Source organism: Pimephales promelas, chromosome 4 (genome assembly GCF_988280905.1).
Source record: "Pimephales promelas chromosome 4, fPimPro1.hap1.1, whole genome shotgun sequence".
NCBI classification, from domain to species: Eukaryota; Metazoa; Chordata; class Actinopteri; order Cypriniformes; family Leuciscidae; genus Pimephales; species Pimephales promelas.
In genome coordinates this window covers 38,325,143-38,352,780 of record NC_142772.1, presented here as the reverse complement: position 1 = coordinate 38,352,780, position 27,638 = coordinate 38,325,143, and the positions used below count along the sequence as shown (strand labels likewise).

Sequence of the window (27,638 nt, the reverse complement as noted above, 5' to 3'; positions counted from 1 at the left end):
GAATTGACCTCCCTGTCTCAGATAAAGTAAACAGAGACAGACAAGCACAGTCTGTAACCTTTACCCCCAACATACAAGGCTCCATCGTCTCCAGACATGCATGTTATTTAAGTTATATAGCTATCTAACATAAGCCTACTGTTCATATTTAGGTTTGTGTGAAAAATCTCTATTTTAAAGTGTAAATTTTAGACTGATTACATTTTGTGGGTGTTATGTCGTAAAGCCCAGTCCTCAGTTAGCCTACTCTCACTTTAAAACGGATTTTGATCCGATTAAAGTTTTGATTTGTGACCCAGGGAGATGATGGTGTAATTTAGAGTGAGTTCATCACCACTTGTCATATCTCAGAGTAATTAGCAGCGCAAACATGCAAATAAACCCTGCCAATCACTAAACCCTGCCTAAATTTAAATGCAGATGACCGATAACGAGGAGCTGATGGGAGCAGGAGGGGCTGCTAATGTGTGTGTGTGTGTGTGTGTGTTTGCAGGGGGATGGGGGTCCAGCAAACACATAAATGACGCCTGCAGACAGTCTCTCGATTATACTGGCTTGCGGGATCTTCGTAGCAACTTCACATTTAAACCGACTTCTGGAACTAAACAAACGCTATCATGACTTCATTCGTACCCTGCGCGCTCTTTCTGTTCATATCAATCGCTCTTCCGTTGTCTTACGGGTTATCGGGGGAATACTGTCACGGCTGGACGGATTCCTTCAACTCTTGGCACCGGGGATTCCAGTGTCCGGAGCGCTTCGACGGCGAGGACGCGCGCTACTGCTGCGGGACATGCGTGCTCAGGTACTGCTGCACATACGCGGAGGCGCGCCTCGACCAGAGCACCTGCGATACTGGCTCCGAATCGGAGAACACGGGTGACATGAGAAAGATGGCAGAAAGCGGTGAGTATTTATATACTTGTTTAATTCAACATGTTGTTAACACTTTAAAACAAAGTCCTACCCATGTAGCTTACTGTATTACAGGAATTAGGCTACAATAACTGGGCAATAACTAACCTAACCCCTGTAGTAGGCCTAGTTTAGGTAAATCCTTTAGTGAAAGTAGCCTACGTTTTTTTTTACATTTAAGTATTATTCATTTAAAGCAAATTATTCCCCAGATGTCAACTCCAGGGGACACACACAAAAAAACCCCAGTCAGACATCAACTCCAGGGGGTAAAATGTTGTCCTTAATAAAAATCTAAATTATGAATTTCTATTCATACAAGCGTTCATTCAAGTTATTTAAGGAAGTAAACGTTTGCTTTGAATCATTTTACGGAATACATTTATTATTGGCTATTCCCTTTTGCTCTGCAGCAAAATAATCTAAAATTATACAATCCCTTGAATGCTGTTGTATATGAATAGATATTCATAAATTATCTTTTTATTTAGGGGAATATTTACCCCCTGGAGTTGTTATCTGGGGACATTTTTAACTTGTTATCTTTTTCTAAGCGTATTAAAATACCAAGACCTTCTTCAGAAATGTTGTAGAATTTTATTTAAATTGTATTATTTATTTAATTGTATTATCCCTGACATGCTTCTTTTTATGATCCTCATGTTTAATTCCCTTTTCTCGCTTCCTCTCTAGTTCCAACATATCTCCCCTTTGTGATTGTGGTGAGTGCGTTCCTGTCGTTCGTTCTGGTCGGTGCGGTTGTGTCAATCTGTTGCTGCAAGTGTGTGAAACCCAAAGCGAGTGATCGACCAACAGGGCCATCCGCTGCTCAGACCAGCCTGCTGGAGTCTGGACCCTCAGTGGACAGCTCCACCCCATCCCGCACGTCCACCTCAGGCTCCTCCATGACAAACACTCGCCCTCCACCACCATCTGAACTCAGCGTTAACCTCTACGGGCCGATGGGAAACACATTTCCAAATTCGCAGTCGCAGCAGTATGTTCCTCCAGTCCCCCAGGGGGCGCCACAGTTCTATCAACCCTACATGAATTATGCTCTTCCCCCAGAGCGCACCATGCTGATGGCCCCAGCTTTCCTAGATGGCCGTTCAGCATTTGGGCAGGTGCACGGGCAGCCTTTTCCTCAGGCCCCCGGGCAGCCTTTTCCTCAGGCCCCCATGCACACAGAGCCCATCTATCCAACTGTCACTATCTGATGATGTTTATAAAGCTACAATTGGACTGTAAATCTCAGTGGGGCTACGCTACAAAAAAGACTAAGAATGTCTCGGGAATATGTTGTTTTCGCTGTATTGGATGGCTTCCACAGACATTTTCTGTACCCACATACACAATCATGACTGACATCATGTTGGTCATGGTTGGTATGATGTATTAATGCTTCTCATAGGAGTGTATATTTGCATGAACACTTGATTGTTTGCTCAGCAATCACTGATTGTGTTGTTATTTATAACAGATTAGAGAATACATTTATTTTCATAGGCAATTTGTTTGACTCCTCATTTTTACTGAGATGAATATTTGAAGAGTTCAGATGCAAAAGCCTGTAAATGCCATTTGAAATGTTCTTCTTTAATGATGATTTTTATAAAACTTGTATATTTAAGTTCAGTAATTTCACTTAAATGGCAATGATAATTACCTATAAATTGTTATTTAAGTGAAATTACTGAACTTAAATATACAAGTTTGATAAAAATCATCATTAAAGAAGAACATTTCAAATGGCATTTAGAGGCTTTTGCATCTGAACTCTTCATTTCAAGATGTGCGTGAAACTACACCTTAAAAATAAAAGTTCTTTATTAGCATATATGGTTCAATGAAGAATATTAACTTTTATGGAAACTTATATTCCACAAAAGGTTAGAAATAGTGGGAAAAGGAAAACGTTCTTCATGATAAGGTTCTTTCACTGAAAAATGCTTCTTCTATGGCATCACTGCAAAACCCTGTTTTACAACCTTTATTTTCAAGAATGTAGGATATTAAGTAATGTGAAATGATTTAATTCTCATAAAACTCATGGAAGACTCCATCAGAATTGGTTTAATTTACTGAAGTGAAGTACAATCTTTTCCTTAAACTCAAGTTCTAAAAATCTTCTAGCTATCTGAAAAGTAAGTGGCTCTTTGTTCTGCAAAGATCTTTGGGTTTTTCTTTACAGTACTTTGTGAATGTAAAGCTCTCCAGCCGTTCCAGCTGCTTGTGTGTGTGGCTGAGCAGGTTTTGTGCGAATGCGAATGGTTTTTATGCGTTTGTGTGTGGAAACGGCAGGAGGGGAGAGGACAAAAGATGCAGATCTCCTCACGCCCCTGAGAGTGGGATTAGCACAGGTAAAGAGGGGTGTGTGAGTGAGATTAGGCTCTGGATGGCCCAGCTGGAGTTTAAGCAGATGCGTATGAGTTCACTAACGAGCTGCAGATGAACCTACTGAGTTTCAGGCCAAATCCTGTTATGATGTAAAACATGTCCTGTGAAACACCAGAAGATAAAGACACATGAATAAATACAGCCATGCAGCCAAATAAATCTGCTCAGGTACACACAAATGTAAATACAAGTTACAACCAATCTGCTTTTGCTCACTCAAAACACAGTTTTTTTTTTTACTTTGATGCTAAGGAGAACAGTTAAACACACAAAGCTGCTGATATTTACTGTTTTAGTTCGATCTTGCTTGGTCAAAAACGTATTAATGTAAATAAAAATATTAATAATAAAGTATATGTAATATAGCTGTCTGGACTTATTCCACATAATATAGGTAAGAGTCTGGACTTATTCCACACCAAAATATTAATGGTTAAATACAAATGACACTTTTTTGCAAATCAAAAGGTTTTGATTTTCTTTGTATCATAATTTCCAATTTTTCCAATAATTTTCGTTTTTGAGAACCCATTGTCCAAGATAATATTTTAAGATATTTCCTCTGGCATAACTGTTGTATTTATGACAACTCTGCTTGTTTTCAACTTTTTTTTATTTACAGAAACTATAAAATATGTAAAAGTAATTAAACACAATTCATTTTGTGAATCCATAGGATACAATTTTTTTTATATGATAATTGAGGAGAAAAGGAAATTTGGATTCCCATTTATGACTTTAATTTCTGTTTTAACTTGATTTAAACTTTTTTTTTAAACTTAGGTTTAAGTTGGCTGATGCCACTTGGTTGAGAACCACTGTAGTCCTCGTTAGTACAATGATACGAAGTCCTTTATGTTTGTGTGTGTGCGCGCATTTAAACTTAAATATTGTTGAAATTTCTGTGGAAATCAGCAGCACGCCACAAATCCTTCCTTAAATGTAAATATCGCCCCACTCAGGATCAAGAGTGGAGTGCAAAAAGAATGCAGAACTCTACTGGTAAAGACATTAGCCAAAAAAAGAATGATTCTGGCATTGTTAGGGGTCATGGGTGAAAGGTCAAATTCCAGAAACATCAAGCCAACCACAGAGTGACACAAAGGGAGAAAAATAATGATAATAATGAAATAATAAATCAATCAGATGACATAATCAACTGAAATGAATTGTATTATATTAATTTAACATCATGACAAGACGTCCACAGTTTATTAGTTTCACACGTTTTAATTATTAAAAAAACGCAATGATTCAATGCTAAACGATCTAACGAATTCTTAATGCCCCTTTCGGACAAATTCCAGAACACAAAGTAACACAGCTCATTTGCTCAAATTGAATGATGGTTTTACAAGAACTTGGGCTTTAGAACTCCCATTCAATTTGTGTTCCATTATTATTCTACTTCTAAGGGGCCGTTCACACAGGACATGTTCTTGGGTTCATTCTGCGTTAATATTATTTTTTTGTCAGTAACTTTTTAACCTTTTTAAGTCTTTGTTTTAATGCCTGTTGTACCATCGTCTAGTTATTTTAGCATTTAATGCCATTAGCACCACTTTTTAAAGATACTTAAAGGTGCAGTAAGCGATTTTTCTGAGATACGCTGTTGAAAGTGGATCGGACCGGAGGGGGGCGGAGCTATCAAGATAGGGGTGTGATCCTTTTGGTGGGGGCATGTTAGTATTGGTGATTTAAATTTTTTAACAGCGTTTCTCAAAAATCGATCACTGCACCTTTAAAGTTAAAAACTCGCTCTGTTCCATTCCAATGCTCTCCATCTACGTCATGTGTGAACGGTCCATAAGACATTCTAGAACACTGACATGGTCTGAGACAGTCCATGGTTACATAATACAAGAAAAACAATTTGCACTTACCAAGAAAAAACATTGAAAAACATGTGAAATCATACCATTAATAATGAATTAAAATGATTAAAAAGATCAGTTTAAGCATTAAATGAATACTGTACAAATGGCTCTATTGACTAAAGCCACCATTAGTTTGAACTACGGATTAGACTTAAACCCCACACGGAATAGTACATTTCTAAACCAGCATCCATTTCCACTACAAACTAAATACAGACACAGTACAAATACAATATCAAGGTTTCACTAATATAAAATGAAATGGAAAAACTGAGATCTCACATACACTGAAGCAGAAAGACAGATGAAATACAGGATCACTATGAGGGGTCAAGTTATCAGACTGCAGATGGTCTGTTCCTTCAGGACAATGGTGTGTGTGTGTGTGTGTGGCTTCATAGTAACTGTCAGTGTGTATGTCGTGCATGCATGAGAGCGTAAGTGAGTGCGTTTATGTGTAAATCAGGTTTTCTTAGGGGTTGTTTGGAGCCATGTGTGTCACTCATCTGGTTTTCTCTTAGGTTTTTTAGGGTTGCGTGAGCGACTTTTGGCTTTGCAGAGAGGACAGATTGGTGCATTCCGATGGATTTGTTGGTGGCAGGATAGACAAGCCTGGAAACAGACAAAAATGAAATCAATATCATCTCTTGGACTCCATACATACTGTATGTGTTCGATTTAGCAGTTTATAATGGGTTTCCACAATAAGAAGAAGAAACACTAACATTTCAAAAGTTTGGGGTCAGTAAGATTACATTTTTTAACCAGCAAGGATACATTCACTTAATCAAAAGTGACAGTAAAAACATTTCTTAAGGATTTCTATTTCAAATAAACTTTCTTTTCATCAAATAATCCTGACATAAAATACATCACGGCTTCCACAAAAATATTAAGCAGCACAACTGCTTTTAATATTGATAATAATAATAAATGTTTCTTGAGCACAATTTTTGAAGGATCATGTGACCCATGAAGACCACAACACAGAAAACAACATAAACAAACATCCCCTTCCGTTTTCAATTTCCTCTAAACAATAAAACCCTTAGGCACTAAAGGAAAATTACATATTTTAATGCTTTAGCATTCTCTTGCAAATCTTGGGATTCAAGAACTCAAGCTTTGAACGTGAATGCAAAGTTCCACGAGGGAACACAAAACATTTGCGAGAGAATGCTAAAGCATTAATTTCTCCTCCCATCTCCATGCCCCTTTAGAGTTTCATTCAATTACATTATATAAAAGTTAATTTTTTGACCAGTTTCAACGTTTTATTAAATTTTCGTTCCTGAAATCCACCCTTCTGCTGGGATCAGGGTAATCCTGATTTTTTGGATTAAAGGTTTCCTGATCTTACCAAAAAGTTTTGAAAAACACAAACTAACAATTTGATCCAGATCAAAACCAAGATTAGATTTTGTGATCTTATCCAATCTACAACCCATTTTCAAGATTTGATCCAACCCAAAAGCTGAAATCCAATCTTTTGAACAACTGGACCTTAGCATTTTAGGAATCTATTTGACAGACAAACTAAAAAGAACCGGCTCATACTTGGACCATCTACCTCAAAACATTCAATTTAGAATGCAAGCACACAACTAAAGCTAATATATCATCTCTTTTGCAAGTAATGTGTAGACACTGTCAAATCAGCTAAACATATTTTTCCACATGTGATTGCTGATATTTGAGTGTGTGTACACAGGTAGTGATGCACTAATGTCAAAAAGTACCTTCATAGGTGGCGGCTGCTGGCGGAACGTCGCTGTCTGCCTGGCGTCTTGTTTCCGCGCAGCTTGAAGCTGCTGGGCTGCAGCCGCCGCCGCTGCTAGGGATTCTGGGATAGGAGGTTCCTGAGGTTCAGTCTGCCACTCAGCCTTTTGCTTTTCAAAGTAACTGAAAGGAGAGGAAGAGAGGACGTAAACAAACAGTAAGAATTTTAGTCTTCCTTAAAGGAACATGCCGACTTTTTTCATCTCCTAAATTAATAAGTCTTTATTCGTGTTCTGAGATAATTATTAATCAGGATTTGTTTTTAGTTGGAATTCTATGAAACATCATGTTATTACCTGGTCTGTTATTACACTGTTTATAGGATTTTTTTTGCGTTATTTTGTCACTTATTGGAATTAGTATGCTAGCTGGAGCCATTTATATCCAGTCTTTGTGCTAAGCTAGGCTAGCGGCGGGTGCGTCAGATAGAGTAACAGCACGCACGGAGATGAAAAAGGTATGTATGAACTATGTATGGAAAAAGCTAAAGTCCAAAAAAGTCGGCGTGTTCCTTTAACACACCACACACTCTCTGTCTAAGAATTACTCTGTTTGCAAATACACACTCCTACACAGCAATGACTCATTTTTAGGAGTTCCCTCAGTCACACACACACACACACACACACACACACACACACACACACACAAAGGAACAGTGTTACTAACTCCAGTGAGAGCTTTTCCTCTTCTTGACTCAGGTCAGGGAGTCTCTGTAGGCCGAGGGTCATCCTCAGGGCGTCCACATGTTCTTTCAGGGGCTTATATTCATCATGGAGACGTCTGGTTGACTCCAGCAGTTTGTTCAAGTCACTTTCAGACTGTTTGATAGTGTTTTCCATCTGGAAAAAGAAATATAGCCACTCCATCAATCAGAATATTGGGAAACTAATGGTTAGGAATCTGATCTGGTCACACCGAGGCTACTGGGTCAGATCCTGGATACTGCAGAAATATTTAGCTTGTGGAGTAAAATACAGTAAACAGTAAAAATAACTTTTCTATTTTAATTTATTTTCAAATTTGATTAGTTCCTGTGAAGGCAAAGCGGAATTTTCAACAGCCATTACTCCAGGCTTCATTATAACACATGAAAATCATTATAACACATGAATCATCAATACTCTGATTTGGTACTTGAGTAATGTTATCGAAGTTGAAAACATTTGTGCTGCTTACTTAATATGTGCATTTCAGGATTCTTTAAATATATAAGAAAGTTCAAACATACTTGCATTTATTTAAAATAGAAATCTTATGTAATATTATAAATGTTTCTGTCACTATTGATTAATTGAATGCATCCATGTTTAAGTTCTTTTAAGAATTTAAAATGTACAGACCCAAACCTTTGAACACTAGTGTAAATTGTAATATATTATTCTTTTGCATGCCTTTCTATAAGCACATTAAAGAGATAGTTCACCCAAAAATGAAAATTCTTTCATCATTTACTTACCCTCAAAATGTATGTCAGTATTTTCCCCAAACTATAGAACTCATTAGGGCCCATCAACTATTTAGTTACCCATATTCTTCAAATATCTTCTTGTGTGTTCAGGATAAGAGAGAAATTTATAAAGGTTTGCAATGATTTGAGGGTGAGTAAATGATAATGGTAAATTTCGGGTCAACTATCCCTATGTCATAGTAAGTGTAGAGGCACTAGATATATATTTACTTTATCGAGTGCACTACAAACATGATAAATAGTGCAATAAAAAAAACAATAATTTTTCATTGTTTACCACATTGATATCAGCATGTATGAGACGCAGTTCCTCTACATGAGCCATTTTCTCCTGCAGCAGAAGATCCATTTCCTGTTTGTACTCTCTCAGGTGCTTCTCCTCTGACTCAAGAGCATCAAACTCACTCCTCAGTCTAGACTTGATCTTCTCCATCTGAATGGTCTTGTTCCTGCAAAACCACACAAACACACTAAACATGTAGCCAGTGCTTGACAGAATATGGCAATGCAATGCAAAGACGTCTGATCTGGTGCATGTGGTTTTAAACGAATAAGACATCTACTAGCCTATGTGGTTTCAGTGACCCGATCACAAAATGTGTTAGACTTCGTGTGTGAACAGACAATCAAGTGTGTTTGACTTTTATTAATGATTAGGAGTCGTTTTGCAGGAAATGAACCGTTTGCTCTGCAGTTTCGTGTCTAACCACAACAGGATGCTTTTCAAACTCTCATCCACGCTAAAACAACGGCGTGATCAGAGACTTAGTTGATGCAGAATTAGTGCGAGATGTTTTCAGATTTAGTGCAAAGCTGCGTGTTTTTATGGTTTACGCGGTTTGCTTTGCTTTAGCATCATGACCGACACAAAGAAGATGTCAAAGGGGAATTTTATTAAATAGTTTTAGATATAATAACGTTATATGAAGATTCATGGATTGCTTATTAAATGCAACGATTCAGGGAAAATACGCTGTTTTTCGTGATCCTGACGGAATTGGCCAGATGTTGAACACAGGCTAGCGAATCTGCTTTAGGATCAATTTCAGCTTTTCTTACCTTATTTCTTTGATGTTTTCTAGCTTGCACATTATCTCTTGCTCATCCGCCATGGTGGACTATGAAATTGTAAGAATTTCGTGTGAATACGAAAAGAAGCAACGATTGTAGCGGATATCCCTCTCATAAGAAAGACAATAGAAATGCTAACCAGCTGTGGACAACATCAACACGGCGCTGACTACATTTCCCACAATCCTGGGCGGGGTTTAAAGGGAGAGTGTGTTGTTAAATAAAACCAGTCTGAATAAAACACAAGCGTTTATTAGACGTTTATGATATAATTCAATTTCAGATATGTTCTTAATCTTATTTGAAATGTTGGGCAAGCTATTAAAAAATGTAGCCTAAAATGTAACCAAGATACCAACTACATTTAGAGACAGCAGGTAGGGACAAATGTAACCTGTTACATTTTAAGCCACTTCAAGTTCATATTCTTAAAAGCCTTAAACATGAAAGTTTACTGTAATGTGATTTAGTAGATGTTTATTAGAAAACAAACAAACAAACAAACAAACAAACACACAAAAACACATCAACTAATACAGAAAAACATTTATATTGCCAAATGTGTCTGAGTGTACATTCACGTGACAATTCACTATATGTGTATATATTATTTTTCCATTCATGTTCCGTTGTGGTATTCCGATGTATTTGATAGAATGATACATGTCCAAAAAGAGTGGCAACGCAGGGGTTATTTTTTGATACTTTAATGTGCTTTGATGGTCAATTCTTTACACATGCTGCGCGCTTCAAGTTTGAACTCATAAACCTTATTATAATTGGCAAACGATAGGATGGATTTACAGTTTGGTTTCGATTGCTTGTAGGCAAATCAACTTACTTGGTTATTTAATCCAACTGTTTTCGAGGAACCAAATGATTCAGTTCGCGACTGAACCCTCGAACAAGAATCGGGAACCGCGATTGAGCAATTCACAAAGGTAAATCATCAAAAAGAATCGACTCAGAATGATTCTTTTCGCGAATCTGGCATCGCAATTCTGATTCAAAACAGACAACCGAAAAATGTAAGACAGGCGGGCTTGAAAGGTAAATTATTATAAGGGAAATTCATCGCTAAACAAACATTTACAACTGAATAGCGACATTTAAAAAAAATCGACGTTATCTCATATAGCTACTGAGAATTGTAGTTAAACAGTTTAAAAGCATTCGTGCCGCTCTTCTGTCCAGCATTCTACTGATACTTAATTATAACGGATTTAAAAACAACAACAACAACAACAACAACAGCTGAATATTGTATCAACCTGAACAATAAACTTGGGTGTCTGACGGTCATATCGGACAGCGCCTTCGGCGCTCAACGTGTAGGATATATTTTTAACCCTCGGTTGCTGCATTACCGGAGTCCCGTCCACCCACGTGCTTCAACGGAGGCAGCAGCAATAACACACACTTCTGCGGCTTTGCCCGTCCGAGCGCAGCGACAGGGGGCGTCCGACGTGTTGCCGAAGCGCAGGCGGTGGGTGCAGTCGGGGCCGCTGTAGGGAGGGAGGGAAGTGAGGAAGGGAGGGCGAGAGGAGAAGGAGGGATGGAGATGGATGATAGATGCTTATGTAGCGCGTCCCGTACGTTTGCCGTTATGCTCGGCCGTAGACAAACTTGCATCCTCCCGTGACTTTCTTTCTTTCCCCTGCTGCTCCACCCATGAAGCAGGACGCAGGGCGAATGCGTGCCACTGTCAGTTTTCCGGAGCGCGTCGTGATCGCTTATTTATCCGTCTGATAAATGGTTTTGGAGCTCGCCGCGCCCGCCAGTGCAGGCCCTGCGCTCCAGCGCTGCATCCCGCACATCCAGCGGGTTTTCCGGGTCAGAGTGAGCTGCAGCACCGCGGAGTCCAGCTGCAACACCCCCAACGCCGGCTCCAGTATCATCGTAAACATAGAGGACGGCAAGGAAGAAGACTGCACTAAAGCTAAAGTAAGTATGTGTGTGAGAGTGCCTGTGTGTCGCAGGAGAGCCGCGCGAGCACGACCGACATCGCCATTCAAGCTCATAACATTTTCGGGTCTGTTTTTACTTTCATGGGCAAATGATGAACTTTGTTGGTTGCTTACATGAATAAGTAAATTTCACTAATTGTAAATGTTTCAGGTGGGGGCGAAATGATCTTTAAATCACGACCAGACCTGATGCTCACGACTCACGTTTTACAGAGATTTACTGAGTTCACTTTGACAGGCGGCGCGCAAACATGCACTCGTTGACTTTTCAAGCTATAGCCTACAGATGAGGACCTATCATAGACAGAATACTTTTAAAAAAACATATTAATATAATCATATTTATTACTTTTGTCTTTAAGCCTGATTCTCACACAAACCTGTTGACATTACTAGAGCCGAAGCAAAACATAACGTAGGCCTATGAGCTGCTCAAATAGTGTGTGCACTTCAAAAATCCACGAGTAGATCTTTGACACTTGACATTTTATAGGCTAAACATTTGGCCTTTGCAAGAATAGCCAAACGTGTACTCTTAGGGATCCCTAAAAAGGTGTATTTATCCATTTACAGGCAGGTATTCAATAATAAACTTTTTTCTGCTCTTTATAAGCATGAGGCATTACACTTGAAGGATGCTGCTCATGCGAAATTAGGTGTCCTTGCTTGGGCCAAACAGAGTCAAGGCAGTGAGTCCACACACACACACTTATTTGGCATTGTGCATACATGTCAATGTCACAGCATTGGTCTATTGCTGCTGCATTTGCATTTTTGCATACACCTAAAGCATTAAAAAGTAAAGAATGCCGCTTCAGGTAAGAGGAAGCCTCCTGTCTGTGCATCTCTGTGTGAGTGAGTGCATGCTTTCACCTCCTGCTGACTATTTTGTCAAAATTGCACCATAAGATGCTGCCACCTACTGTCTTTAGACTGAGTGCCTGAGCTCAGAGCTGCACCGTGGGCCTTACATGAGCTTCATCTAGCCATGAGCTCCAGCATAGAGACTCCACTTGTTGCTATGAGACAAACCAGCATAAAACTGTGTGTCTGCACTCGAGTGCATGGTGGCCTTGCTGATTGTACGCCTGTGTTGTGGAGGAGGTGAGGAGAAGAGAAGGGAAAAAGAGAAGCAAAACAAGGCAGAAATGAAAGGGGAAGAGCGAGGGAAGAAAAGGAGAAGGAAGGAGACTTTTAAGAGGAGGATGCATTCTGTTGTCCGGCTTGTTTGTGGTGCGTCTGCTGAATACACTTGTGTTGTTTTGCTGCCGACTGTTTGAGTCATAGAGTATTGTGTGATTTTTAGGACATGAGTTATGAGCTGTATGTTTACAAAAAATGAAATTCGGTGGTCCACTCGTGCGGCTCACTAAACGCTGCCCCCACATGATGGGCCACTTGTTTGTTCATGAGATGGCCATTCTGGCTCACTATGCTGCAGTTTCCCTCTGCAGTCAGTCAAGTGTTTGGCGTGAAAGAGTACGGAGAATTCCTGTATTTGTTCACCGGCTCTTTTATGTTTTAAATGAAGTCTTACCTTTGCAAAAGGCTAATTGTTTCCAATCTCGGGTCTCTGTCCCTTTCTTACTGAGTTGCAGGCTTCTACTGTACCTTTTCATCTAAGGAGGAAAATTTCAGCTTTCTCCTCCTTTCTTCCTTGCGTTTTCATGTGCATCATGCACAGTCCTCTCCCTCCCACTCAGCAGCAGTTTCCCAATCAGTTCTTTAAGCTGGCCAGGTAATTTACAGAGAAAGCGGAAGTTTAATTACGTCAGACACATCATAATGAACATGGCATGGTGAATGAGCAGCTGATATTTTTTTTTCCCTTTTTTATTTAAAACTTTGTGTTAATATGTATGGTTTTAGCCACTTACCTCTATACCAGAATTAATCAGGTTTTCTTTGGGTTATTTCACTGATCTCAGAACAGTTTCTCAGTCTGCTGTGGTTGACTGTGCAAACACTGACTGCATGATGCAGATGATCTGCAGAATTTGATACATACAAAACATATGATGTTTTAACAGTACAGATTCATATAATAATGTAAATTTTGTTGTTTATGATTTAGTTGATATTTTTGTTTGAATAGATTGAAATGTATTTGTTATACATTTTAATGTTTTATTTCTTCTTCTATAAATGCATTATAACATCTTTATAATGAATATTATTAACAGCATAATTAATAACAGTATTATTATTATTATTTATTAATTAATAATATTATTATCATTATCAGATGTTAAAAATAATTATTTATAATCTATTATTATTATTAGTAGTAGTAATAATATTAATAATAATTATTTATATTTAATATTATTTTTTTATTATATGAATGCATCTGAACATCTTGATGATGAATAATTCTAACAATAATAATTAATATTAGTACTAGTAATAATACCAATAGTGATTATTCATATTTAAATATATTAGAAATATATTTTTATATTTAATTTTTATTATATGAATGTATACATTCGTAACATTTTTGATAATAAGTATTGATATGTTTAATATTATTATAAAATCATATTGACCACTAAACATCTCAGAATATTTGTTTTAAGATTCAGAACAGTGGAAAGTATGAAGATGTTAACAAAAATGTGTATCTACTGTGTAAGGGTGAGTTCTCTACTGTCCTGTCCAGTTATAATACCATAACATGCAACTCTCTGTTCAAGCTATAGTGATTATTAAAAATCTTTCCGGTTTACTGCAGGCTATTTGACTGATCTCAGAACAGCTTCTCAGTCTGCTGTGGTGGAGCTGATCTCAGAACTGGGCCCGTGGCTTGCGAGCGCAGATGATGCGGTTCAGTGCCCAGGGGAACATGCTGCTGGAGTCAGCGTCACGACTCAGAACAGCAGCTATGTCACGCTGGGGAGGAAATTCTTCAGTACGGCACATCTGCAGAGAGAGAGAGAGGGGGAAGATTGTATACGCTGTCAGTTTAAAGTGATATTATTCATCTCAAATGCAAACAAACGCTCTCATTCTCACTCCCTCTCTCTGTCGCATGTGCTTGGAGAGCTCCAGTTCTGCGCGTAGGTGTTTATTAGTGAAGCATGCATGTGTGTGCTTTATGCGTGCATTTCGGCTTTGCCCGTGAAGGAGTGTATGGTTTCTTCGAGCGGTGTAAATGTAATATGTGCACTGCGTGTTGGTGTGTGTGTGTTCCAGGCTTTCCCAGAGAACACTGCGTTGTGTTAGTCGTGACTGCTAAAAAGCAGTTAGCTGATGACAGGGCTGCGTTGCTAAGCAACCGGTGTCATGAGCGCAGAGGAGCCTCTCGTAGCTGGATGGTGCTATCGGTTTTCTCTCTACACGCACATGCACACGCACACACTCTCAACCTACACATACACACATCCCTCTCACCCCACACAAAAACAAACAGGGATGCACACACATGCATACGCAGATTCACATATTCTCACTCACTTTAACTCACACACATATTAGATGATGCGTATCAACCGTGATAGAACTGGATAGAATTAGCAACATTTGCTGGTCAAAAATGTACTGTAGTTAAATAAGTTTTTGGAAACGGCAGATAATTAAGGCGAACGTGCAGGAATCTGCTGAAAGAAAAGGGAATGGTTTTCTGAAACTTAGTTAAAGTGTCATTTCCCCTCAAGGAAGTTCAGCCATAGCCACACACCACCACACCCAAAGGAACTTTTCTTTTTGTCTTATTGAAATTGTTTACACGCAATACCTAAAAGTCCAAGCATTTAAGCAACCCCCCATCAGCCTAACATATCTATATCCATATATATATTCCATGACTCACAGCACATAATTTGGAGCAGCTTGTGACACAAGGGCACGTGCGTCATTGCGATTGTCTTCTATGAATATGCTCACCTTTACAATTTGGCTGACTTAAATAAAGATAAAATAATGAGTTAGCTTTATACAAACAGAAGAAGCTCAGAGCCAACTATTTGTGTTAGATTTTACAAGAAGAATCATTAAAAAGGCTTTATGTAAAGCTTATTTGTATGGAAGCTTGTTTCTGCCACGGGATAAAACGATTTAAAAGATAATTGCGATTTTTTTTAATCCCATAATTCTTAATGAGACCTTTTCTCAGTATTGTGATTTTATATCACACAATTCGGACTTTATAATTTGCAGTTGTGAGTTTATATCTTGTAATTCTAACTTTATAACTCACAATTGCATTTATATCTCATAATTCTGACCTTTCCCCCCCAATTGCGATTTAACACTATTCTAAATATATAAGTTAATTTTAGATTTATATTATTCATTTTTTTCCGTGTATAAATTGGAATTTTTTTACATTTTAGGATGTGGTCCCTCACAGGATTGATGGTCCATAGCATTTAAATGATTGTAAAGCCCTTCTAGGGTGTATGCGTACACTGCACGCGATGTATCAGCCTTTCTTCGCGCATGCAGTGTATGCAGCTCGCACATGCGCCTTGATTTTTTTTTGTTACACAAATTAGTTTGAATGCGTCCATATCATAGGTCCATATCCGAATAACCGTAATTACCAGATACCGATCTATAAAAAGTGTTCACTTTACTCTAGTAAATTCGGCATTATCTGGGGGCTCCGACTTGTACCACGTGGCCGCTGTATATTAATTTTTGGATAGTGTGATAGAACCGTTTAATTCCGAGAACGTGAACAACAGGACAGGGTAGGTCCCAGTAGAATGTCACGGGTTGTCGTTCGTCACCTTTCCTCTAGTAATTACGGTAATTACGGCATGGCTTGAACGCCGAATTTGCCCACAAGGTGGCAACACTGGCCCGGTCCGTTGTTTCATAGTCGGGAATGAAACGGGGGAGACAGAATAAGAACAACAGAAACGACTGAGGACGGCAACAACAATAGACTCCCGCGTTGACGAGAGCCGGTGTAAGTGATACCCCCAAATTCTAGTTTAAACGAGCACAAAGACATTTTATCGCTCATAAGATTTGCAGAGGAATATCGCGGACACTAAAAAAGGATGCCTCTTTCTAATGCGCATGTGTCGAGTATTGTGAACGCATAGTGAAACGTTATTTAGAAAAGCTGCTTCTGATTGAGAGAAGAAAGAAACAACCGACGTACAATTTGGGCTCATGATCCGTAAGAAATCTTTCTAATGTTTTGTTCAGAATCAGTTTTCTTTTTCTTAAATGAACGGGAAGTTTGAAGAGCAGCGTTTTTTTCAATTGGAACCATTATAAATAACTTAACGCACCCTTGCTGATTGTGATTACAAGTAAGTTAGCGGTTTATTAAAATTATATATAACCTATTATTAAAAGGCTATTATTAAAATATTGAACTGTACTGTATATGTTAAACATTTATAATCACTGGCAAAAAAAAAAAAAAGCAAAAAAAACTATGTCTGCCATGTAGGAACGGTTCATTGTTTCTGTAACGTCGTGTCCATCTATAAAGTTACTGCTGTAATTTAGATTTCACTGTAATTTCAAGCTTTAGTAATTATATATAAAACAATGAACATTTAGTGTTTGGTGAGCTGAGACGTGTGAGAGAAGTAAGGTGTTACTGCATCCTTTGAATCATAGTCAGTGTATTGTTTGATTGAACCCTTGATTTTTTTTTTTTCAGTGAAAGAAATGAGAGCAAACATGATGTGAATAATTAAGATTATAACTGATGATAGGCTATCTCTGTAGTCTTTTATTATAATTAGATATAAATGAATGTTTTATGTATAAAAAAGAAGAGTTCTCAGCATGGTTTGGATGTGTAGCTACATTTTTTAAAATGGGCATTAAGTTGGCCCACATAAAGTATTTTTGAATGTAGATTCTAATAATATTGAATAATTATGGCAAATGATCTGTACATAATATTTTCTCTTTTTGTCAGGAGTACATTGTGTCGCTGATAAGTCCTGTTCATAAACACCGTGAGCGTTTGACTCTTTGGCTGCAGCGGCGACTGCATGCCCTACGCACAGCTATTGAGTACGAGAGCTGCGCCGTGGTGCAGGTGAGGGACCATGCACTGGAGCTTCAGGGAGGTCATGTGCAGGTAACAGCTGCGTGCGCTATGCTGCAGCGCCTGAAGATGGAGCACCGCGGCTGCCACAACCCCCAGCCCTCGCCGGCAGCTGCTGGCCACGACTCTCCAGAAGAAGAGGAGGAGGAGGATGAAGCTGGGGAAGAGGGGACCAGTTCGGAGAGCGAAGGAGAGGGGCGGTCGCGGAGCGGGAGTTCTGGAGGAGGAGTCGGCACCGCGGGCTCAGGAGATGGACCGACGGGTAGGAGGCGGGACCCGCTCGTAGCGACCAAACCTCACCGGCAGCTGTGCCGCTCATCTTGTTTGGACCGCCCCAGCTTCAGCCAGAGCAGCACCTTGCAGGAGCTACGCTCGGATGACACCCGCACTGACCCCTCCCAGAGAGCCCTTGCTCCGACCGTCTCAGCCCAAATGCCCTTACGTCAAACCAGTGACCGAGATTACCAATCCAAAATGGACTTCGCTCTAAAACTGGGCTACTCCGGAGAGCAGGTGGAGTCTGTGCTGGGTAAACTGGGAGCCAGCGCGCTAATCAATGATTTATTGGCCGAGCTGGTGCGGCTTGGGAATAAAGGAGATCCAGAGAGCCAGGCAGCAGCGGGCACTGCCAGTTTAGCACCACGGGTGGTGGGAGCCAAAGAAGCCGTAAGCCCTGAGGCATCACTGGAAGATGACTCGTCTGACATGTATGAGAACCTCAGACCAATTGTGATTGATGGATCCAATGTTGCCATGAGGTAAATTCTAATGAGAAACAAACTAAAACAAACAATTTCTTTAATTGCTGACAACACCTGCATATGTATGCTTTTACGTTAATTTTGAAAGTAAATGGGTCAATTTTAGGAATGTACCGATTTTAAAAATCTGGCTGATAACGAATTATTTTTGGTCTACTAACCAATAGATGTTATCTAATGCCTGGTATTAAAATAATAAATGATTAAAAACAAAAAGAGCATCTGAAATCAGTTTTAAATGCTATAAGTGAATTTAAACATCACAACATTATAATGCACAATATGAAATATGGATATAATTTTGAGACCGATACCATTGAATTACAAAATCTTTAATATTGCATGATAACCAATTTTTTACTGATATATCGGGCATCCGATGTCAATTTTGATTTCATGTTGACTTTGAAGGCATAGTTACCCAAAAATGTAAATTTTGTCATAATTTACTTACTCTCATGTCATTTCAATCTTTTATGCATTTCTTTCTTCTGTGGAATGAAAAAAATATATATATTTTGAAGAATGATAGTAACCAGACAGTTTTGGTTCCACTTTGACTTCCATTGTTTGGAAAAAAAAATACTATGGAGGTCAATTGGAACCAAAACGGTTAGTTTACCAACATTCTTCAAAATATCATCTTTTCTGTTCTGCAGATGAAAGAAATTCATACAGGTTTGGAACGAGATGAGGGTGAGTAAATTATGACAGAATTTTAATTTTTGTGTGAACTATCCCTTTAAGGCACTGGACTGTTAACATTTTGAAGAGAGAATTAGTCACTCACAACCTGGGAAACTGAACTAGAGAGTCACCAGATTCTCACTATTGTTGTTTACTTCTGAAATGTATGTTTTTGCAGGATGTCTTTTGGAGAAATTATCTTGAAGTTCCTGTTTTGAAATGCTTTCAGTTTTAAGGAATGTTCAATCAGTGAGTGAATTCAGTGTATGTCTGCATGCGTGTAATTTGATGTTGGTAATATTATTTTGTAGCCATGGAAACAAAGAGGTGTTCTCATGCCTGGGCATTCAACTGGCTGTTGATTGGTTCCTGGAGAAAGGCCACAAAGACATCACAGTTTTTGTCCCAGCATGGAGGAAAGAACAGTCAAGACCTGATGCACCAATTAAAGGTACCACAGAAGTGAAAGGAACCTGCAGAAAATAATATTCCTATGACGAGTTAACACTTCCCAGAAGTGCGAGTCTGTGTGGATATACAGTTTAAAAGTCTGAGCTCACTAGTTTAATTTCTTTAATTTCTTGTTTTCTAGTTTAATATATGTAATATATTTATATTAATTGAGATAATATACGTTTAATTCAACACTCCTACTGTGTGTTGTTAGATACAGTGAAACTTTTCAGTGTGTGTTACCATCAAGAGACATTTTTATTTGCCTGTATGAATGTCTCTGAGGAGATGCCATGTGTCGAGTGAGATCGTCCATCTGTGCTGTGATGTTTATTCAAGTTTGCGTATGTCTGTGCATGAGGTCACAGGAAGTGATGATGTGTGATGTCACCCTCATCCTCAGATCAGGAGATCCTACGGAAATTAGAGAAGGAAAAGATCCTCGTCTTCACGCCGTCTCGCAGAGTTCAAGGCCGGCGAGTGGTTTGCTACGATGACCGTTTTATTGTCAAGCTGGCCTGTGACTCGGACGGGATCATCGTGTCCAATGATAACTACAGAGACCTGCAGAATGAGAAACCGGAGTGGAAGAAATTTATTGAGGACCGACTCCTTATGTACAGCTTCGTCAATGACAAGTATGCTCGCCCACAGTTACCTTGGTGACGGGGTTTTCTCTCTCTCACATTTGCGTCTTTTGCTTTCCACCCTCGCACCCGTATGGCGTTCCTCTCTCTCTGTTCTTCTTTCATTTTTATTGCTCTGTCACTTGTTTCAACTCTCAAATCTCTTGTTCTATTTTATAAATAAGCTTGAATTCGTTTCCTGATTTATTTGCTTAAGTTTGATTTTCAGTGATTAGGAGTGAGATCCCATGATAAGACCTGTTGAGATTATGTATTTGCTTGTTCCCAAATGACCGTCTGCAAAAGCCATGCCCCCTAGTTATTGGTACTACGCCCGTCAAACAAATGGTCAAACATGATCAGCACGACAGATTCCCATGACAGAAAACGGTATACCCGCTAACCTTTTTCGGAGCAATACCTCTGTGATATCCTCCAGATCGAGGCACAAGGAATTACAGTATGCAGTGGAGGGATATATTCAAAATACAAAAATACGCAATGAAGGAGACATGACTACTATCGAAGTGAATGTTTACCGGTCTCAAGCGAAATCTGAGAAACTCCATGACCTATAACGTTACCTCAAATGCAACCAGCACAGCCTTGAAAAAGATTTTATAGGCTGTTTCAGTGGCTAATTGTATGGAGTTAGAAATATATAACTCGTGCTGCATATTTAGTCATTTTGCCTCAAATACAGAATTATAACTTTACATTCGCTTTAACAACCAGGTTGTTCATTACCACGGCAACCGCTTGGGTGTCATGCTGAGAAGTTTAAAAAGTAACTGATACATAAGAGACGGAAAGATGCAGATAACCATACATTATTTAAGGTTATTTCTATTCGTTACGATATTGATATATGAACTGATATTGTCAAGTAATGTTGTTGCCACCTCATATTTATAATATTAGCAATATTGTTTCATTAAATAATTTGACTTTAATCATTCAAATCATAGTTGTGCTTATTTTTGTCTGTTTGCTTGTTTTGTAGGTTTATGCCTCCTGATGATCCTTTAGGCAGACATGGACCCAGTCTGGAAAATTTTCTCCGCAAACGACCAGTGGTTCCAGAGCACAAGAAGCAGCCGTGTCCTTATGGTCAGTACAGCAAAAGTAGGGAATTAATTTATGTCTTTATTTCAAAACATTACAGCATATTAAAAACATAAATAAATATATTAGATACATTTTTCATGCAGGTTATTGTCATGCTATGGAATAAACGATATATATCTATATCTATCTGTGTTTTAAAAAAAACAGAAGTAACAATTTTGGCTCAACCGCCACTATTGATTTTATCACAGGTAAGAAGTGCACGTACGGCCATAAGTGCAAGTACTACCACCCAGAAAGAGCCAACCAACCACTACGGGCTGTTGCAGACGAGCTCAGAGCCTTCGCCAAACTCTCCGCTGTAAAAACAATGAGCGAGGGGGCACTTGCAAAATGTGGGACCTCTGGTTCTTCTGCCAAGGGAGACAATAGCTCAGAGGCAAAGCGAGTGGCACCCAAACGCCAGTCTGACCCCAGTATCCGGTCGGTTGCGTGTGAGCAGGAAGAGAGACTTTGTCCAACGCGGAAGGCCGAGGCCAGTTCAGTACCATCCTTAGTGTCAGCGCTTAGCGTTCCAACTATGCCATTGACAAAAAGTCATGCAGCGGGCGCTCTGAACACTCGTTCCGCGAGCAGCCCTGTTCCAGGGTCTCTGCACTTTACCCACAGCTCACTTGAGCATGCGGGCAGCATCCAATATCCCCCCATCCTAGTCACCAATAGCCAGGGCGCATCTGTGGCTTACGGTGAGCCGTTTCCGAAGTACGACTCGGTGGTAAGCGACCACGGCTACTATTCCATGCTCAGTGACTTTTCCACCATGAGCCTCCAAGACAGTTTCTGCAGTCTTGAGCAGTCAGATCCTGTAGGGGTGGGTGGAGGATATCCTGGCAGAGCTCCAGGGATGTGCCCAGAACCCAGCCGAAGCCATTCGTCGGACTCCTTCTCGTCCTACAGTGGAGAGATGTACCTGAACTCAATGGAGGGCAGCCTGGACGACAGCATGAAAGGGCCACCTTCGCAGACTCCGAACCAATCTTCGGCACAAACACGCCTTCAAGCCTTTTCTCACGGTTTCCACCATGAGGCGTTGACGCGTGTGCAGAGCTACGGAACGGATGAACCCAAACCGTGTCCTCGTAAGCAATCCTCCGCCCACCTTGCGCCCCACTCCCAACACCAGGTTGTTAGTGCTCGTTCCAGCTGCCCTGGAGACTACCCTCCTCTCACCCAGAATGTGTTGCCTTCCGCCAACCCTTCACAGCAGGGTCGATCCTTAGGTATGACTCGCATGGACAGCATCTCTGACTCGCGGCTCTACGAGAGCAACCCACTGCGCCAACGCCGACCACCTCTTTGTCGAGAGCAGCATGCCAGCTGGGACCCTTTGCCTTGCAGTAACGAACCCTACAGCTACGGAGGCTATGGTTTAACGGGGGGACTCATGCCTTGTTGTGAGAGGGTGATGGTCCGCAGCATGCCCGAGAAGATGGAGCAGATCTGGAGGTCACCGTGGGATAGCGTGCCGCCTCCACAGCCCACCTCTCGTGGGCTAGTGGGGGAACTCCAAGAGCGGCACCCTATTCCAGAACACCAGTTTCAAACCTACCGAAACCTCTGTAACATCTTCCCGGCGTATGTGGTCCATTCAGTCATGGAGAAGAACCCTCACATGACCGATCCCCAGCAGCTGGCTGCCGTCATCGTCACTAAACTGCGCTCTTGCCACTAAGCACATCACAAGAGGCTGCTGACAACAACAGCACCACATGACATATTGATATCCTAGTGGATGAGAAATTGAACACCTCAAGTGTTGTTTAGCTCTTAAGAAACAGCCATCCCCCCATACGTAATTTTGATTGGTTCGGATCCGTTCGGAGGTTGGCTAGCATGATAGCATTGATGCTGCATCGGTTGTTATGTCATCTGTTAAGCCATATGGGAGCCTGGATCTTGTACCTGATAAGTTTAGCATAGAAAAGTGAGATCCCTCAGCAAAACAAAAGTCTTCTGCAAAGTCCTGATTTCTCCACCATTCGGCTCCTGAGATGGGCCAAAATGTTCTTGAGGTGACTCGAAAGTGTATCCACATTGAAGGAGTAACTCTGCCTGCCAGTTCGATGGCAGATCTTGAGAATGTGTTATTTTGTGGGTTATGATAACATTTATCCTATGAAAAGGAATTACATGAGAGAAATCTCTTTAGTAAAACCGATCAGAAATGATCCTGCACAATATGAATAGTATTGTGTATGTATATGTGTATTCACTTGCATTTGCGTGTAAATATGACGTGACGCTGTGGTGTTTTATTTGGTGTGCGTGATGACTTGATGTGTGATTTCGGAACGAGGAATGAGCGCTTGCGTACCCTCAAAGCATGAATCTTTGAACTTTTATGGCCTTACATCGGAGTGACCTCAACACACGTTAATGTGAATAGCGCTTAATAGCTGTGGAGGTCACATTTGTTTTATAAAGGCAAGCACCGGGACAAAGAGGTTTAGATCCTGCCATGCTGCAGTTTTAATTTTAATTGGCTGCAAATGTGCCCTGCAACGTCGATTCGTGCCCATGCACAGATGTGTATTAAGCCATTTTAAAAGACTGAGCCAAAAAGATTTTCTGATCGGAAAGCACTAGGTATTTAGTTGGAGAAGTTATCCACATGTATTTCCTTAATGTTGTCGTTGTACTGTAGATTTAATGAGAGATGTTTGAGTATTTGGTAAGCATGGGCTTCAGTAAATCTCTCCCAGAAAGCATGTTAGCACTATGCTGGACAGAGAGCGCCGTTCACGTTTGACTTGATAGACAATAACTATGTTCAAGTATTCACAAACTGGGGAGGAGAATGAGTCTCTTCGGCAAAATGCTCTTGTGCAGCATCTATTTCCTGATTGATGCTGAGAGACCACCCCTTTCCCTCTGCTCCGCCCTGTAAATTAACATATCTTCAGGAGAGCGCGAATGTTACCAGTCCAGAGATGCTCTGGGTGTTTTCAAAAAGACTTAAATTGCTCCTTCGTTTTTTGTTTGTTTTTGTTTTTTTGTTTTTCCATGAGCACAGGTGTAGCCCCGTGGGGCCCCGTTACTGCTCGTGGGAAGGTGTGACACACTGCCTACCTGTCTCTTCCTGTGCGACACACACAAGGAACACCAGGCTGTTGTTGGGTTGTTTCTGACATTTGGCTGACAGTTTGTTGCTGCCTCTCGACCGCACCCAACCCTGCTTTGATTTGTACCCAAAACCCGCTCTCTAATACGAACACACAGTTTACCTTCCTCTTAGTTTTTGTTTTTCACCAAGGTTCTTTCAGAAGGCCATTATTTAAGCGGCTTTTCTAAATTAATATTTTTAAATGTAATTATTTTTGGCCAGAAACATATTTATTTATACAGTAATTTCGATAGTAATCCAGGGATTTCCTGTGAGGGCACAGTTTTCGCATTGGGTTCAAGTTGTTCAATGGACCTTTTTTGCCCACAAAATTCCGCTAATGTCACCACGTCATTAGCATCATTGATGTATTTACATCGGGTATGTTTCAGGCCTAATTGTGTGTGTGTGTATATATATAGGACATAATATTTTTTTATGGTTGGGTCTCCTCTTCCCCTTCTCTGAACCTTGGAGCAAAAAATCCTGAAGAATAGTGTTTCTAGAGCAAACTTTTAAATGAAGACGTAAGACATTGCTGTCTGCTGCTTATGCTCCAAGATTCAGACCCCAATGCAGTTGAGCAGCAAGCTACCACACATCAAATGTTCAGAAACGACCTTTTGCTTGTTGATACAAATTGTATCTATTTCTTGATTGTAAAAAAATATATATTTCTGAGCTGTACAGTATCACTTATATGAGTATATATATCTATATATATATTTAAAAAAAAAGAAAAAAAAGCTTAGTTTTGTTTAAAAAAAAAAGGATAAAGAAATATAATGCCATAATGTCAGTGATACCGTGTGTCACTCGAGTAGCCCATAGAGAAGGCTTATTTCCTGCCGGGCAGACCACTACAGACAGGGATCTCTCTCTCTATCTCTCTGCTTTTCATTTCTTTCTCTGTCCTCTTTTACCTCCCTCACTTTTCCATGCCAATGAATTATTTTTGAAAATGATAGTTTACTTCAGTGGAGCTGAACTTCATTTCTGTTTGACTGAAGGAGTTTTAGGGTGTGGCTTTATATATCATCATTTACACTCTCTCTTTCTCTCTCTTTGTTAAAGTTATAGATTTAGGAGAGAGACATTCTGACACAATCAGTGTGCTCCTAATATATTTTTCCTCTTTGTAAATATTGAAAATTATTGTCAAACCTCTTGTATTTGCACAGTATTAGTGCATTTCATTTACATAGACACTCTACCAGCTTATTCGAGCAGGATCTGTCTCTCATACACACTTAGACTCATAGGTTGCCTTGACAACCATAGTCAGCTGATCACATGCTATCATTAGTACTGATATAACTAATGTAAAATGTTGACTATTGTGTGCGCACTAGTGTGAATTTATGGTAAATTCACCAGTTTCACTTGTAACATAGCTTACCTTCTACAATGAAGACATGGAGGTGCCATTCCAGGTTAAAGATGAAACTTTAATTGGGTGGAATTTGCACAATAATGTTTTTATTTTCATTTTTTAATTTAGCAAATAGGTGAGTTTGAGTTTGTGAGTTTGAACTGAAGTTGATGCCACATGCACACACACACGAGCGAAATGAGCTTTATCCGAGTCTCCTACTGAAAGATGTCCACACTAACACATGAACACGCGCACCTCGTAATCTGCCTTACAGTTGAACTATTTTGGTTTGTGAGAGTCGAGCACACACTGACTGTACCGCACCGAGCATTACGCTTCTTGCTTGTCTTTTTATTCTCATAAGCGGAAGCGCTAATGAGAAGATGAGTTTTTTTTTTCTTGCCTTCAGCTCTTAATCTCTAATGGACAACCTGATATTACTGCACGAACTTAAAGTTTTTATGATTAGGTTTGATGAGAATGTCCAAGAAGAACCGACAGGACAAATGGATATATCCCAAGGAAAAAAAAAAAAAAAAAGGGCATTTCCAACTGTCAGAACAGATGGTTTGGAGATCTGAATTCTGTACATTTACATGTATGTTTTCAATATTGAATTACACCAGCTATAACTCGCTCACACACACTCTCACCAACAGATTGATTCTCAGGAACTAACCGATTTATTATTATTATTTCTGCTCCTTTATGAAAGACATTATACTTGATGTTTGGTCTTATAAAATTGCGGCGATTTGTGAAGTAGTGTGGATGATCTTGAAAACGTGTTCTTAAATTTGAGTTTCGCTGTTTATTCCCCCCTTGTATTGTAGGTTTTACGCGCCTTTGCAGGTTGACCGAGTGGTTTGACACTTTTGAGTCTCGTGCTGTGATGACATACAATAGTATGTTTTACTCTCTACTGACTGAAACATGTTGCTTTAAACTTGTTTTCAATAAAAACAAACAAGAACCAAAAAAGAGAATGAAAAACAAGATGAAAGCGAAGTAGTGTGGGAAAACTTTATAACGCTTTGGGTCTGTGTACTCAAACAAAATGTAAGTCTCAATGACAAAAGGTGTTTGTTCCTCTCAATAAAGTCAGACTCTATTTGGTTAATTGTTATCATGCCTGTCTTCCTATTGGTTGTGTGTTTGACTTTAGAATGAAGAAATACTGACAACGGTAGACAGTGATATTGCAAAACACCACAGTTAGACACTATTATTGAGTTAGAAAAACAGACATAAGAAAAAAAAAATCAATCCACACCTAGATCCACATTCCAATTTTAGAAGTGTATTGCAGATACAAAATATCAAACCAAGTGTCAAACAAATGATGCTAGCTTTTCTCAGAAAAACCTTTTCTGAGCCACTTTTTAGGTTATTTTTTTAATCCGTTTGACCTTTCATCGATTTTTGAAGTCAGTTCCTCTCAAGTTTACATTGGAGTCTTGGCAAAATAACCACCTTTTAGTTCATTATATTGACAATAAAAACAGAAAATGCCCCAGTTCTCCAACAAACAACTTTCAATTACATTTTTTGAACATATCCTCACAGAGGCTACCTTTATTTAATGGAAAATACATCAAAAGTAATGTGATCTAACGCAAAAGCATTACTCCATTGTGCTGCTTAATACTTTTTGGAAATGGCCTGTAAACTTTCTGTCACTTTTGATCAATTAACTGCATCCTTGCTGAATAAAAAGTATTTAATTTCTTCATATTTTCTGAAGTTATAATAAGCGCAATCTTTTGAACAGTAGTGTGCATTTTTAAGTGGCTCACTTGTCCAAATACGTTTTGGGGGAAAAATAAGATAACCCAATTGTGCTGCATACAGCATACTGACTACCACAGTTTAATGCAAGTCTGTGCAAATAAACTGATGTTTAGGATGTGTAGTCAGTCAAAATGGAAGCCAATACCATGGAGGTTTAAGTAGCAAAAAAAGCATGTTTAATTCAGTATTTACACCTATTTTAGTGCAAGAAACCT

General features: G+C 39.5%; 3 protein-coding genes across 7 annotated transcripts; 2 read left to right on the top strand and 1 right to left on the bottom strand.

Annotated features, from left to right (window-relative positions):
- The first annotated feature begins 370 nt into the window (after positions 1 to 370).
- On the top strand, positions 371 to 2,451 carry shisa2a (shisa family member 2a). The gene is made up of 2 exons (XM_039659856.2): positions 371 to 906; positions 1,609 to 2,451. The coding sequence occupies exons 1-2, from the start codon at positions 618 to 620 to the stop codon at positions 2,130 to 2,132; spliced, it is 813 nt and encodes a 270-aa protein (XP_039515790.2). The 5' UTR covers positions 371 to 617; the 3' UTR covers positions 2,133 to 2,451.
- A 3,062-nt stretch (positions 2,452 to 5,513) lies between these two features.
- zc4h2 (zinc finger, C4H2 domain containing) lies at positions 5,514 to 9,696 on the bottom strand. The gene is made up of 5 exons (XM_039659783.2): positions 9,499 to 9,696; positions 8,717 to 8,888; positions 7,638 to 7,810; positions 6,929 to 7,091; positions 5,514 to 5,801 (listed from the first exon to the last, which is right to left on the bottom strand). Exons 1-5 carry the CDS (start codon positions 9,549 to 9,551, stop codon positions 5,688 to 5,690), a joined length of 675 nt encoding a protein of 224 aa, XP_039515717.1. The 5' UTR covers positions 9,552 to 9,696; the 3' UTR covers positions 5,514 to 5,687.
- An 839-nt stretch (positions 9,697 to 10,535) lies between these two features.
- Positions 10,536 to 26,752, top strand: zc3h12b (zinc finger CCCH-type containing 12B). Of its 5 annotated transcripts, none has more exons than XM_039660025.2 (6): positions 10,536 to 11,454; positions 17,368 to 18,257; positions 19,259 to 19,398; positions 19,804 to 20,038; positions 21,030 to 21,151; positions 21,346 to 26,752. In XM_039660025.2, the coding sequence occupies exons 1-6, from the start codon at positions 11,263 to 11,265 to the stop codon at positions 22,824 to 22,826; spliced, it is 3,060 nt and encodes a 1,019-aa protein (XP_039515959.2). In that variant the 5' UTR covers positions 10,536 to 11,262; the 3' UTR covers positions 22,827 to 26,752. The 5 variants fall into 5 exon arrangements, with proteins under 5 accessions (XP_039515959.2, XP_039515960.2, XP_039515962.2 ...); XM_039660026.2 differs by having other exon boundaries at positions 10,537 to 11,454; positions 21,030 to 21,136; XM_039660028.2 differs by lacking the exon at positions 10,536 to 11,454 and adding an exon at positions 16,190 to 16,392.
- Positions 26,753 to 27,638: the final 886 nt, after the last annotated feature.